This window comes from Lontra canadensis, unplaced genomic scaffold, assembly GCF_010015895.1.
Source record: "Lontra canadensis isolate GAN:19392208 unplaced genomic scaffold, GSC_riverotter_1.0 scaffold7, whole genome shotgun sequence".
NCBI classification, from domain to species: Eukaryota; Metazoa; Chordata; class Mammalia; order Carnivora; family Mustelidae; genus Lontra; species Lontra canadensis.
Genome location: NW_022631001.1, coordinates 34,363,588 through 34,378,625, shown reverse-complemented (window position 1 = coordinate 34,378,625; position 15,038 = coordinate 34,363,588). Strand labels below are relative to the sequence as shown.

Here is a 15,038-nt window from a genome sequence, read left to right as displayed (position 1 = left end):
ATCTGCAAAGACCTTATTCCCAAAGAAGGTCATCTTCTAAGTTACTAGGGGTTAGATTTCAACATACCTTTTTGCAGGGACACAGTTCAACCCCTAACAGTCCACCCTGTACTTCCCCACAATTCATGTCCTTACCACATGCAAAATACATTCACCACATCCGACATCCACACAGACATCAACAACTAGTTTAGTAACAGGCCCAGGATTATAACACTGATACTTGGAAAGCAGCCTTAAAGTGCAGAATTGCTGACCCCAAACACCATCCTTTCTATTGCACAGGGCTGCTGCTATGGGGCACAACCACCATGTGCCAGGCACCGTGACTGCTACCTCATACCCTTTTGTCACAGTGCCATGCTGGTCTGGCAGGGCCCCAGACTGGGCACCAAGGGGCGCAGAGCTCCTACTATCTTCTTCTTCTTCTTTTTTTTTTTTTTTTTAAGATTTTGTTTATTTATTTGAGAGAGAAAGAGAGAGAGCATGAGAAGGAGGAGGGTCAGAAGGAGAAGCAGACTTCCTGCAGAGCAGGGAGCCTGATGCAGGACTCAATCCTGGGACTTCAGGATCATGACCTGAGCCGAAGGCAGTTGCTTAACCAACTGAGCCACCCAGGCGTCCTGTTCCTACTGCCTTCTGATAGGGATGAGGCTCAGCCCAAGTTTGTCTGTCCCAGGGCCTGGGCATGAGTAGGCTGAGAAGGTGGAGGAGGGCACCCGAACGGGCAGTCCAGGAGAACACAGACAAAGGGAAACAGAGCCCTGGGGAGATGCAGTGGTTGCAGGTAGGAGAATGCAGCCCACCTGGGTCATTCTGGGGGGAGGGGTGTCGTGGGCTATTGCCTGAACTTCTGTGGAAGACCCAATGAATGTGGCTGCCGTGCTGTCACTAGCTGGGGGGCAAGGGGATGGCAGGAGCCATTTACATTTATGAAGAAGCAGGGGAATCAGATGCTTAGCCAGGCAACGGCAGGCAACAACCCAATACCAACTGCTCACATGGCATAATGCCTGGTCCTCCACTTCCTGGAAAGATGGCGATCCAGGCAGTTTATTAGGCAGGCTATCTAATCTTCATAGATGGAAGCTTTCTTTCAGCATTCGAGAAGCTCCAGTGGAGGGCTCTGGGGAAGAAAGAGGCCACTGAGCTGGTAAGAAGAATTGGCTTTGGAAGTCATCAGACCCGGCTTGAAACCAGCCCGTGCCACTCACGAGCTGCGTGGCATCGGACAAACAGAGAAACCCTTCTGAGCCCCGTTCTCCCGTGGGCCGGTTGTGAGGATTCAATAGACAGGGCGTGGGAAGCACGAGGCCCTGTGCGAGTTGCCGAGCTCAATACAGCTGTTTCCCTTTGAAGCTGAGTGGCGCCGGCCATCCTGGGGAACATGAAGGGGACCTGGGGAGGGAAATGGACCCTCCAGCCTCTCTCTGGGGGAGTCTGTTCACCCTAAGAGGGTGAATGTCTTCATCGCACCTTCCCTGCTATGCTAATGATGCATTTTCTCCCCCCAGAGGAACTGAAGGAGAAGCTGACAGAGTATGTGGACAAGGTGAATGGCCAGAAGCCGGGTTTCATCAAAGTCGTGCGTCACAGCAAGCAGGAAGGCCTCATCCGCTCCCGAGTCAGCGGCTGGAGGGTGGCCACTGCCCCTGTAGTGGCCCTCTTCGATGCCCATGTGGAGTTCAATGTGGGCTGGTAAGTGCCCATCAGGAGAGGAAGATGAGTCCCAGTGTGGTCCAGGGCTGTGGCTCAAAGGAGTGCAAAGCATGCTGGGATCTCAGTCATAGTCGGGGAAAGGAGGGAACTGTGGAAACAGCTGAGATCGGATGTATGACTGATGTAGGCAACAGGCCAGCCCTTCGAGGTTGGGGAGAGCTGGGGGTCAGCAGACCAATGCACAGTGTCTCAAGGGTATGGTGACATCGGGTGTGACCCTGGCTAGTGTCTTCCTCTAGGAGGCAGAATCTGGGAGAAGGTAAATGCTAAGGGCCAAGCTGAGAGTGCCAGCCCAGCTAAGCACAGTGCGAGTGTCCAGCAAGGGACAGCTGGACCAGACTTGAGTCAGGAGCCCAACCACACAGACAGGGTCAAGGCCCAGTGGTCAGAGGGGGAGAAGGTAGCTTGATGTCATCAGGTGGGATCTGCCCTCCCCCAAAATGCCCGGCCAGGTGTAGCATAGAATCTCAGACTTTCCCTACTGGTGAAACTGGGTCTTAAAACTTCCTTCTCTGGTGAGGGCTGCTGGGCGGCTGCGTGGGGCAAAAGAAAAGGTATATGGCCTCGGTGGCCACAGCCAAGCAGGGACGGGGCACCTGACCCCGATATCCTGGCAGGGCTGGAGGGTGCGCTCTGGCCGGCCCACTGTGTGTGGCTTTGCAGAGAGCAAGGGTGAGGAGGGCCCTTAGTAGGAAGGAGCCGCCGGGCATGCACACCACATGGCTAGATTTGGGCAGAGTTTTACATAACAGACTCAAATTAAGGCTGCAATGAAGCCGTTTTTTATAGTTGAAGTCCCTGCTTGCCATTTGTGACTATTTAAAAAGCACTTGCATTGGATTTATGGCCAGAAGAGGAGAGGGACACTTACTATTTCAAGCTGATTTGAATAAACAATTATGCAACAAATGCATTATTAATAAGAAGCTCATCATTCCTGTCTGCAAACACTTTACTTGCCTGGTGTCCATTGGGGCCTCCTGGCTGCTTGGAAAGCCCTACTCCCCACCTCTCCGTAGGCGGTTGAGAACCCGTGGGATGGGGTGGCGTGTCTGGAGGACGGAAGCAGCCATGAGTAACTGGTGGAAATACATTTGTTCTCACCTCCATTCCTCTGCCATCCTCATCTGCCTTTTCCTCCCGCTTGATACAATGAATTTTAGCAAAATCAAAGCCCAAGTTGAAAGCTTCCCATGGAACCTCAGATCTCCTCCTTTCTTCTTGCTTAGGTCTTAATATTTTTTTTTTCTAGTGGAAAAAGGGAAATCAAACAGACATAAGGATCTAAGGCACTAATGGTCTCTCAGCTCAGCCCAGGATGTGCTGCAGGAGTGGGGTGGAGGGGTGGAGATTAAACAGGGGCTCCTTCCCAGGAGGCCAAGCAACCTGCTGAAGCAGAGATCCAGGTGGCTTTTTGCCTTTTTCTGCAGGGGAAGGAGGGTCGGGGTCACCAGTCTGGTATTTACCCACCTCGGAAGCAGTGACCCTTCTCTCCCTCCCTCTTGCTCAGGGCTGAACCTGTGCTCACACGCATAAAGGAGAACCGGAAACGCATCATCTCGCCATCCTTTGACAACATCAAATATGACAACTTTGAGATAGAAGAGTACCCACTGGCCGCCCAGGGCTTTGACTGGGAGCTGTGGTGTCGCTACCTAAACCCCCCTAAGGCCTGGTGGAAGCTGGAGAACTCCACCGCCCCAATCAGGTAAAGCATCCTCACCCGTGGGTCTCTCCACCTTATCTTCCATGCAGGGGCTCCCCTCCCAACTCAAGCCCTATTCCCCAAATTCCAGCCCCACTGTGGGATGACAGGATATGGGGGTTGGAAGGGAATTATAAATGACCTTCAGTCACCACTTACAGGCCCTTTCTGTAGAACCATGGCACCCAGAATCCACTCAGAGGCTCAAACTTACTCATTTCAGCACATCACCATGGGACACCTGCTGGGGGCCAACAGTTGTGCTGGGTGCCAGGGATCCAGAGTGATTAAGATGCAGTTCCTACCCCCAAAAGCCTGCAGTCTGGCGAGGACAGACAAAATAATTAGAATAGCAAATGACTGATGGAGGAAACTGTGTGGGAAGTGGGGAGAATCTTTTTTGGAGACTAGGATTTGCACTTGTTTTTAAGTGCAAATAGTAGATTGCAAGGTTGGGGCAGGAGCACTCATAGTTGAAGAGACAGCATAAGTTCACGGACACAGAGGAAGTATAAAGGGACCTTTGCAGGGAGGAGCATGAGGAGGCAGCCCCATGCAATGAGGCCCAAGGGCCAGAGAGGCAAGATCAGACCCCATAGCAGCTTGGATCCCTCACCACTATTTGAGTTTATCCTGTAGGATTCAATTAAGTGGCTTCAAACTGCATTTCAAGGATGACAAACTCTTTTTGCCTTCACTGTTGCCTTCACAGACCCCAGATGACTCCTCTGTTCTCTGGGTCAGGACTCCTGCAACAGCTGCCCCACCAGCCCTTATTTCTGTCTGGTTAATCACAGACCAGGTGCCTTTATGCTCTCTGCAAAGTCTTGCCCATTAAACACGCAGATGACACCAGAGGTGGCCTAGGGGACTATTCTTGGATTGAAAGTGGGTGATTATTATCTGAGATCATATCTTTCCTTGCCAGAAGAAAAAGACTACATTCATATTTAAAACTGGATGGAAGAGAACCATCTAGCTTTCCTTCAGTTATCTCTGTTACCCACCTGTTAGCCCCTGCCACAATACTGTGTTGTTAAATATTTGTTCAGAGGTCACTGCGTGCAAGGGCCTTTCCCACACATGGTCTCATTTGCTTCTCATTATAACCTTGTGACAGCTCATTGTGTCACCCTTGTTTTATAAGATGGGGAAAACCCATAAGACAGAGGAAGGAGAATGGCTCTGCCAAAGGCTGTGGGCAGCGGAGCCAGGATCCAAACCTAGGTCAGCTAGATCCCACATCTAGTTGTCATCCTTGTAGACACCCACTGTTGAGCTCAGAACTGGCATGGCTGGATTTGTGCCTCAGCATGCTGAATGATCCTGGAAGGAAGTATGCTGTCATGCAAGGAGCATTCTTGCTGAAGACTGCACTGATATTACCTGCTTTGTTCTGCTCATCTTGAAATGTGTTGGCCTAGTCATAGTAAGCCGGTGTTCTAGGCCCTTGACAGAGAATATCATCTCAGCCTCAAAGTTTTCATCACCTAATTCTTGTCAAAAATTTGGCCAAGAGAAATTATATTCATGGAAGTTTTGGGGGAAGAACTGTATTGGTTTTATCCCTAGATGAAGACAACCCCACAGAAAGCTGTGGGTTATACAAATATACCTTGCCCACTTTGGCTTCTGTTTCTTTGGGGCTGTATGTCAGTGCTGTGTCCGCATGATATAAGCTATGAAAAGAGCCCAGAGATACTATTGCATTCTAAAGTGACATCTTTGAACACTGAAGTGCATGTGGCCCTTCTTTTCACTACATCTGTATCTGTGGGGTGGTCCATATACACAATGGAATATTACTCAGCCATCAGAAAGGATGAATACCCACCCACCACTTGCATTGATATGGATGGGACTGGAGGGGATTATACTGAGTGAAATAAGTGAAGCAGAGATAGACAATTATCATATGATTTCACATGTATGTGGAACATAAAAAATAGCATGGAGGACATTAGGAGAAGGAAGGGGAAAATGAGGGGGAAATCAAAGGGGGATATGAACCATGAGAGACTATGGGCTCTGGGAAACAAACTGAGGGTTTCAGAAGGGTGAGCCTGGTGATGGGTATGAAGGAGGGCACATATTGCATGGAGCCCTGGGTGTTATATGCAAACAATGAATCATGGAACACTACATCAAAAACTAGTGATGTACTGTATGGTGACTAACATACTAAAAAAAAATTAAAAATAAAGTGATGTCTTTGAGAGGGTTGTTCACTATGTCCCAAAGTGACCTCTACAAAGACTGACATGAGAAATTTCTTTCAGACTGACTGCTAGTCAAAGAAAATCTTGCTAGCCCCAAGGAATGAGTATATTTTCATGTGGGAACTCTAAATGTATTTCTAAGACACGTTCGTTCATTTTCACCTTGGCTGCCTGGAAGCTTAGCATCAATTTTGTGGGTCTCCTTTAAGGACTGTCAAGGAGGACCTAATGTTGCATTCTAACTAGCCCCAATTTGTTGTAAACTTTTGGCCTTTTCAGACATTTATGTATTTTGTTTTTCATGGTATTGTACATTTTTTTGTAAGCTATCTCTAATCCTTTGGGGAATGAGGCAAGGTATAACCCAATAACACGTTCAGGCTGATTGGGTCCACTTCACACCCTAGCTGGTTAATAAGGAAGAGACCGTCTGAAGTGTCCTATGCTCATGGCACAGCAACTGTTTTAGAGTACGCTGTTCCCCTGAGTGGGTTTGGCCAAATGGGGAAGGCCCCTTCCTGCATGTCTTAGAGCACCATGTTGAAATATTCCACATTTCCAGGATGTCGAGGACAAGGTTGAGACTTGACTCTGCCCACCCTGCCAGGCTGCTGTTTTTAAATCACCGTGTGTTTAAAGAAGGGATTCTCTGGGCTTTTTCAATGTGCAAGTGCATCTTTTTAAATGATTTTTCAAGGCACCACTATGCCCCACAGGTTTTCAAGGTTTTATGTTATTTCATTCAATCCGTGTGAGGTTATAGTTGATTCTGTTCCGTAGATATGGAATTGGAGGATCCAGGAGTCTAGGAAACTTTTCTCAGGGACGCACAGACAGCAAGTGTTGTCCTCATAGTGGGCCCCTCCAAGGACAGGGTCAAGCATCCTCGGTTAGAGTAGGAATTCAGCCTAGTTTAGGAGGAGTGGATTGAAGTGCATTGACTGCCCTGGCTGCCCGTCTATGGAATGTGAGCCCATCCAGAATAAAATGCTGTGATTTGAAAGGAGGAGGAGGGACAGGGAGCCCAAGGCTCCTGTCTCCACCTGAGCAGCCTCCTGCACGGGCATAGTCCAAAGCGATGACCTTTGAAAGAGCTCTTTCTCCACCTTGATGAGTTTCCTGTTTCAAAGATGGGTCCATTTGCATGTGACTGACAGTTTTCTTATAGCTGAGGATCCATCATTTCTTTTTTTCTTTGTTCCCCTCCCCCACCCCGACTCCTTCAGCCACCCGCTGATAAGATGCTATACAAGGGCTAGAGATGGTGGCTGTGTGCGGTGGAACAATTCAAAGTCATTTGTGCAAGTTCATGGTCTCAGCAGAGACGCAGCCCCCGTGCGTTCATGCCGATTCTCCTAAGATGAATCACTCCTGGTGAAGTCCTGTGCCTCACTGGGCACCTGCCTACAGCCAGTGAGCCCCATGCTCACGCTCTCACTCAGGAAAGGCCCTCCGGCTCCTGCACTAACTGGTTGATGTGTGGCTCCGGCCCGAGACCCAGACCCTCCACTATGCCCCACCTGGTGGCTCTCTCCCCCTAGGGTCGCACAGGCACCTTCAGATCAGTTTTCCCAGTAGGGAATGCTTCTTCCTTCTGAAACCAGCTTTTTCTCTACAGCCCGTGTTGATGGGTGGTCCCCACCCCACCATCACCCAAGCCATAAGCCAGCTGGCATCCCAATTCCTCCCTCTTTCTCACCTGTTCATCTGTCTCTAAGTTCTGTGGGTTTACATTAAAATAAGGCTTTAAACAATCCTTCTTACCATTCCTGATCCTCTGGTCAAGGACCTCATCAGGTCTCGCCAGATGTAGCAACAAGCTTCCCAACTGGATTCCTCTTTCCACAGCCTCTTCCGGTCAGTCACCCGACAGACAGCTGCCTGAGGGTTCTTTTCAAAAGCACAAATCTGTTCTCTTTATTTAAGTGTTTGTGGTTTTTTTGTTTGTTTCTTTTTTTCTTTGTTCATTTATTTTGTTTCTTAAATTCCATGTATGAGTGAAATCATAGGGTATCTGTCTTCCTCTGACTGACTTATTTCTGCTCATACCAAAGTCTGCTTAAAATTCCTCACTGACACTCCTCTACCTCCACATCATTTACCATGCTCTCCAAAGCCCCAATTAATCTTTCCAAGTGAACCAAGGTTTATGTGAGGAACCCAAGCAGGGGAAGGGCGGGGAGTTAGCGTGGGTGCCCAGGTAGAAACAGAGACTGGCTGTGTGGTTTGGAGCTCAGGCATCAGGGTAGCCAGAGACACAGACACTCAGGCTAGGCTGGTGGGTTGAACACCCCTCCCCTGGGCTGTCCACCCATTTCAGCACCACCTGAAATGACGACTGGCCCCAGGACAGGAGCTCTCTGCCGTGCCCTCCCCTGTCCCCCGAAGAAACAGCCTCCCTAAAGCAGCTGGTGAAGGTGGGCCTTCAAGGTGGGCGGGCCACTCAGAGAACAAGGTCCACACCAGTTCTGCGGGCAAATGAAGGAAGAGGAACAGATTCTCCTATAGGAAGGCCCCACTGCTTGAACTCCTCTGGCTGTGCCCAGGAAGCAGCCCCTCTGCTAACTGCTGGCCTGTCTCTCCACACCCCTGCAGGAGCCCTGCCCTCATCGGCTGCTTTATTGTGGACCGGCAGTACTTCCAGGAGATTGGCCTACTGGATGAAGGCATGGAGGTCTACGGAGGCGAGAATGTTGAGCTGGGGATCAGGGTAAGCAAGGGTTCCTGCCCAGAGGACTTGGCTCAGCTCTTGGGAGAGATGAATGAGTTTAGGGGGTGGAGAAATGGAGAAAAGGATGAGGGTGACAGGTGGATTCTGAATGTCTAGTTCTTAACCTTGCTCCATGTGTGTGATCAGGGCTGCTTGGGGGCAGGCAGGGCACCTACAGAATTTAGAGGAAGAAAAGGACTTCAGAAACTGCTTTGGCTAGGGCTGCGGACATGGGAGATTCAAGCTCCCTACTACGGGAAGAACCTCTTTGTTAAAACCAAACATAGGCTCCTCGGGGCTGAGCAAAATTGTGCTCCAGGAAGAAACATGCTGGCATCAAGGGGTGGCTGGACCAGAGTGACCTTCAGAGTCACTTACCCTCAGAGTCACCTCCTTTTGGGATTTCTCACTCTGATATTCATTGCCTCCTCTACAACAGTAGCCCAAAGAGCTTTCCTAAAGACTTTGTCAAGAGAGGACTACGGGGGGCACCTGGGTGACTCAGTCAGTTAAGCATCTGCCTTTGGCTTAGGTCATGATCCAGGGTCCTGGATCATGGATGGAGCCCGGCGTCTAACTCCCTGCTCAGTGGGGAACCTGATTCCCCCCCCGCCCCTCCCCCCATTCATGTTCTCTCTCTCTCTCAATCTCTCTCTCTCTCTCTCAAATAAATAAATAAAATCTTAAAAAAAAACAAAGAAAAGAAAAGCAAAAGAGGGCTATAGGGAAATAAACTCATGGGGCATAAGACCAAAACACAGCCAGGCTCACTCTATTCTGTTTCCTGACCCCAACATGTGCTGGTCAGATACTCAAACCTGTTCATACCTTGTCCGATTCTTCTAGAGGTAGCCACCATCCTGCCCCAAGTTAGAGAGCCTTTTGCAACTATCAACACATGATGCGAATCCACAACTAGCATCATTTAATTTCTTATCCCATAGGAACATTTTCTAGGCTCTGACTCTTTCTCCTGGGCCCATGTAAAGATCACCCGAAAATGACTCTCCATCCCTATCACATCTGAAGACACATCCTAGAGGGAAACCCACCCATCTGCCTGGGTTGTGGTCTTACCCTCACAGAAACCCCAACATTCAAACTGTGGCTTGTCTCCACAGTGGTCCCCATTGTCCTATCCATGGGGATTTTAATTTTAAGCAGCCTGACACATCCCCTCTGTGGCAGCCCTTGGAGAGGACCTTGAACCTGCTGGAGTTCGTGGAAATCATCCAAGATATCCCTCCTCCCTGTCAGCCCTCCACGAAGACCACCACAACATCTGGCTAGTTCTGACCTATGACCCCACTCTTGCCTCTTTATTTTAGCATCTGTATCTCCAGTTCCCGCTCAAGGACTCCAGCTTGGGTCCACCCTCCTCTTAACTCTAACTTCCTTAGACTTCCCACCCCACTGGGCAGCCAGCTGACCCCGGACAGACCTCACCCTGCCTCAAAGGGTGATGGTCACCTCCACGGACCATCTCACAACATCTGCAGGGGCCTGACCAGCCCTGTGTGGGCTGCACTTAATGCCCAGACGTGTAATCCTAGGGCTCTGACGACTGGCAGCAGGAGCAGCTTGTCCGAAGCTGAGCTTAGAAAATGCTTTTAGACACCCGTATTCACTGAAGCGAAGGGAAATTGCTTTGAAGGCCATTAGAATGCCTGGGCTTCGTGGGGAGCTAACGGACTCACAGAGGACAGAGCCCGCATTGTCTCCCTGGCCTCTCCAGCTCTCCCTACATCACTCATTTCTTCACCATCTCATTTCAGCACCACTCCTGGATAAATGATCGCCCCCAAACATACTATTTTTCACTAGGAGCTGCTGCCAGGAATTGGCGGAGCCCCCTCCCATATGCGTGCTCTCTGGGTAAAGATGTCTGGGGACTAAGAGGAGTTAGACGCGTGAGCTCTGCTTCTCACACTTCTCACACGCAGTCGCGGGGCCGTGGGAGATCTCTGGCTTCTCTGTGCCTCGATGAGAAAGCTGCTCTGGAGTGTGGGCCTGTGTGAGGCTTTCAAATATGTGGCAAAAATCTTTGGGTTTTGTGTTCAGGTTGTAAAATAAGGTACAAAACATTGCCTGGAATTTCTTTTTCTCCATCTCCTCCCTCCTGCTTGACAGAGATGACAGCGTGTCGTGGTCGTTGAAGGAAAGGTGGTTTTTCGGGCAGGGACCCAACAGCCTGTTGTCTGGCAGAGCGGCAGACAAGGAGGAGCTAGTTCATTTGAATTCCAGGTTCTCCTTAAAGGGATGCAGAACCACTCGTCATCCCCGAAATAGATTTTCACATTTTGTGGGGCTGTTAGTGCCTTTCTTTCATGTTTTGTGAGTTCACATCTGAGTGCCTCCCCTTCCTTATCTAGGATCCCCCTAGACAAGGTGCAATGACTCCACAGGATTGTTTGTAAAAAAAGACAGACGTTGTTTTTCTCACCTCTTTGAGTCAGAGGCAACTTATTCTAAGTCCTTACCCATTTGGAACCCAGAGTTGTTTGCACAATTATTCGCAACCTGCTCTGGCAGCTAACTATGCCATCCGTCTACATCCCTAAAAAGTAGTTCTTATTAGAAGACTCCTTTTATTCAGATGAGGGAATGGTGAAATTAAGAGTTTATGTATGTATACAACTTATAAGAGGTAAAGAAAAGATTCAACCCCAGATCTTTGTGATGTGAAAGCCTAGAGAGATATACCACAGAATATCTAGGATAAAAAACCTATGAGCATCCCCCGCAAAATGATTGCAGTGACCATGCGGTAATTCCTTCTACTCTATTCACAATCATGTCTACTGAGTCCCTATTTAAAGCCTCATTCTTATTTTGTGCTCCTTTCTAATAAGTCTTTTTTTTTTTCTGATTTCTACTTCCACAACTCAGTGGGGAAAAGAAGGGAGCTGCTATGGGCAAGCAGAATGAAAAGAGCGAGATAATAAGAGGGCATTGAATAGGAGAGAGGAAGATTGTATAGATGATGGCTACAAATATGCTAGAATATATAAGAGAGCATTCAAGAGGTGGTAAGAAATTAAGAAATTGTTGGAGACAATAAATAAATGGAGTTGACTGCCCTCAAATATATGTTGAAGTTCTAACCCTCCGTCCAGGTGAATATGATCTCATTGGAAATCGGATCTTTGCCCATGTTAATCAGGTGAAGATGAGGTCATACTGCATTACAGTGGCCCTAATCCAATATGACTGGTGTTTTTATAAGGAAAATTTGGGTACAGACAGGCTCAGAGGGAGGATGACCATGTTAAGGTGGAAGCAGATTGGAGTAATGCCAGGGAAGGCCTGGGGCCACCAGAAACTGGAAGAGGCAAGGCAAGATCCTGCCCTAAGGCTTTAGAAAGAGCATGGTCCTGTCAACACCTGATTTCAGACTTCTAGCCTCCAGAATTGTGAGAGAATAAATCTGTGCTTTTAGGAGAACCCACCTGTGGTGCGTTGTTATAACAACCCAAGGAAATTAATACTGAGACCAAAACATGAGTGAAAATAGGAACCTAGAGAATGTCTTAAGAACCTGGTGACTTTAGGTTTATGATTTCTTAATTTCATAGAGTACAGAGGACAGGATACAAAACCTCAGGGTTTCCCAACATGAACAGTCTAATATAATAACCCCCTGACTCCCCACTTTACCTCCCATAAAACTAGTACTCCAAAGATCAATTATCTCCGTGTAAGATGAGCTAGAAATACTCCCACCCTCACCCCCAGAGTTAGGGTAAAAATTGCCTTCCTCAATTTTATGATGAGAAGAGAGGGAAAATTCTCCTTTGTGAATCCCTCCCTTGGATTTATAACATAAAATCAAAATACTTCATGGTCCAGAAAATCTCAAGAGCAGAATTTAACTTAAAGTTGTTGGAAGTTCTTAGCCATCTACAAAAATGTATACAAACCCTCTCTGGGGAAAGACCCCTTTAACCCAGGCTATAAAACTTCCCACGGCCAGAGTTTCAAGGAATGTGAGTTCACCTTTTTAAAAAATCACAAGACAAGGGAAAAAGAATGCACCAGGAGCAAAAGCACTGGACAGCCAAATTTGTTCTACAAAATCCTCAAACATTGATTCTATCAGATGCAGGATATGAAATAAGTTGTATACTAGCTTTAAAAAAATAGCGGATGGGTGGGGTACCTGGGTGGCTCAGTCAGTTAAGCATCTGACTCTCAGATTTGGCTCAGGTCGTGATCTCAGGATGGTGAGATTGAGCTCCCTGCCAGGCCCTGCGCTCAGCAAGGAGTCTACTTGAGATTCTCGCCCTCTCTGTGTGCCTCTGACCTTCCCTCTCTCTCTCTCTCTAAAGTAAATAAATCTTTAAATAAATAGGAGATTGGAAAAATAAATAAGAAGAAAGAGACTATGAAAAAGACCAGTCATATTGGGATAAAAATAGAATGTCAAACATAATAAATATAAAAATGGGGATGCCTGGGTGTAGTTGAACATCCAACTGACTCCTGGTTTTGGCTCAGGTCATGTGATGGAGTCATGTAATAGAGCCCCTGGTGGGCTCCATGCTCAGCGGGGAGTCTGTTTGAGTTGCTCTCTCCCTTTCCCCCTGCCTCTCCTCCCACTTGTGCTCTTTCTCATTCTTTAAAAAATAAAAAATTAATACAAAAATGAAGATTAAAAGCTTAATGGATGGATTAAATGTTCAGACAGACATTGTTAAAGGAAAAAATAGTACACTGGGAAATAGACCTAAAGAAATTATTCAAAATCAGCCCAGAAATATACAGAAATACAAAGAAAGAAATAAGAAAAAAAAAGAAAGAGAGAGAAAGAGAAAGAGAAAGAGACTGAAAGACAGAATTGTGGAAAAAGGTCTAAACATCTTAGAATTCCAAATGGAGATGGTAAAAAGTGAGGATTAGGCAAAAGCAATATTTGAAGAGATAATGACTAAAAATGTACCCAAGCTCTTAAAAAATGCCAATCCTCAGGTTCAGAAAGTCAACCTGTCCAAAGTAGGATAAATACAAATATATTCACACTTAGATGTGTTATAGTGAATGCCAGAGGCAGAGAGAAGACCTGATAGCAGAGAGAAAAGATAAACTACTGAAAAAGTAATGATAGAATAACAGGTGACTTTTCAGCAAAAATAATGGAATCCAGAAGACCATGGGACAATAAATATTCTGAGAGAGAATAATTGTGAGCTTATGTATGTATGTATATGTGTGTGTATATATATATATGTATATATATGGACTCAATAAAAATATCTTTTAACTAGGGTAAAAGAAAGTCATTTTCTACAACATAAAAACTGCAAGAGTTTGCCACTAACATATCCTCACTAAAATAAATTATAAAGGGTACACTTCAAGTATAAGAAAAATGATCCCAGAAGGAAATCTGAAATAAGAGAAGAATACTTAGCTCAAAAAGTAGTAAATTTATGAGTAAATCTAAAGAACTGTTGATGGTAAATAACACTATTGTAATGTCTTGTGGGATGATTAAAACCACAATGCATGATGACAATTGCAAATAAGTTGGGAAAGGGTGATTGTAATTAGAGTGTTCTAAATGCCTATATGTTAATGAGGATGGAAAGGATACTGGTTGACTTTGAATTTTGATGAAATAAGCATATTAAAGTTTCTAGGGAAGCTATGAAAAGCATAGATAAAGTATAACTTCCAGAGTTGTAGAGGATGGAAAATAAAATATGAAAATGGAGAAATAGAAACAGAAGGGATGGTACAAAGAGAAAATATATGAGATGGTAGAAATTAATCCAAATATATGAGTAAATACATTAAGTTACACAGGCTAAGTTAAAAGACAAACATTTTAAAATTAGATTTTTTTAATTATCTGTAAGCTATTTAGAAGAAACATGTCTGAAATGTTATAATACAGAAAGGTTAAAATCTAAATGGATAGAAAAATTAATAACAGGCAAATGCCAATGAAAAGAAAATTGCTGTACTTATATTAATCTTAGAAAAAATATTATCACAACATATTTTAGCACAAATAAAGATTTCTACAATGTACAGTTCACCAGGAATATATAACAATTATAAACTTTTATGCACCTAATTGCGCAAACTTGATTTATATAAAGTAAAAGTTGACAGAATTATAAGGAGACATCAATAGCTCCACTGATATAGTGAAAGAATTTACTAAATTTCTCCAGATAAGTGATAGACCAACACCATTACTAGCTTGAATCTAATGGGATATAGAGAGTCCTGCCATCTCACAACTACAAGATTCAACAAATTTCAAGGATTAATATTGTATAGAGCATATTCTTTGACCACAATGGAATTCAATTAGAAATCCACAACTAAAAATTACAGAAATATTGGAAATTATGAAACATTTCTAAATAACTCATAGGTCAAAAAAGAATTTATACTGGAGATTTGAAAATATTTTGAACTGAATGATAACAAATATGCTCTATATTACATTATGTGAAATTTAGCTAAAATAGCACTTAAGAAAAGTTGTAAATTAAAACAGTATGGTATTGGCATAAAATCAGACATGAGTCATTGGAACAGAATGGAGAGCCCAGAAATAAACCCACACATATACAGTCAATTAATTTACAACAAAGGAGTCAAGAAAATACAACAGACCAAGGACAGTCTTTTTAAAAAATGGTATTGGGGGGGCGCCTGGGTGGCTCAGTGG

The 15,038-nt window shown here is 45.7% G+C and overlaps 1 protein-coding gene across 1 annotated transcript in view; it reads left to right on the top strand.

The window, feature by feature from the left end:
- GALNT18 (polypeptide N-acetylgalactosaminyltransferase 18) overlaps positions 1-15,038 on the top strand; it is a 342,951-nt gene that overhangs the window by 241,227 nt on the left and 86,686 nt on the right. The window contains exons 4-6 of the mRNA XM_032853479.1: positions 1,515-1,698; positions 3,230-3,427; positions 8,239-8,353. Of these exons, the coding sequence (XP_032709370.1) occupies positions 1,515-1,698; positions 3,230-3,427; positions 8,239-8,353 (497 nt within the window). The remainder of the gene's footprint in view (positions 1-1,514; positions 1,699-3,229; positions 3,428-8,238; positions 8,354-15,038) is intronic.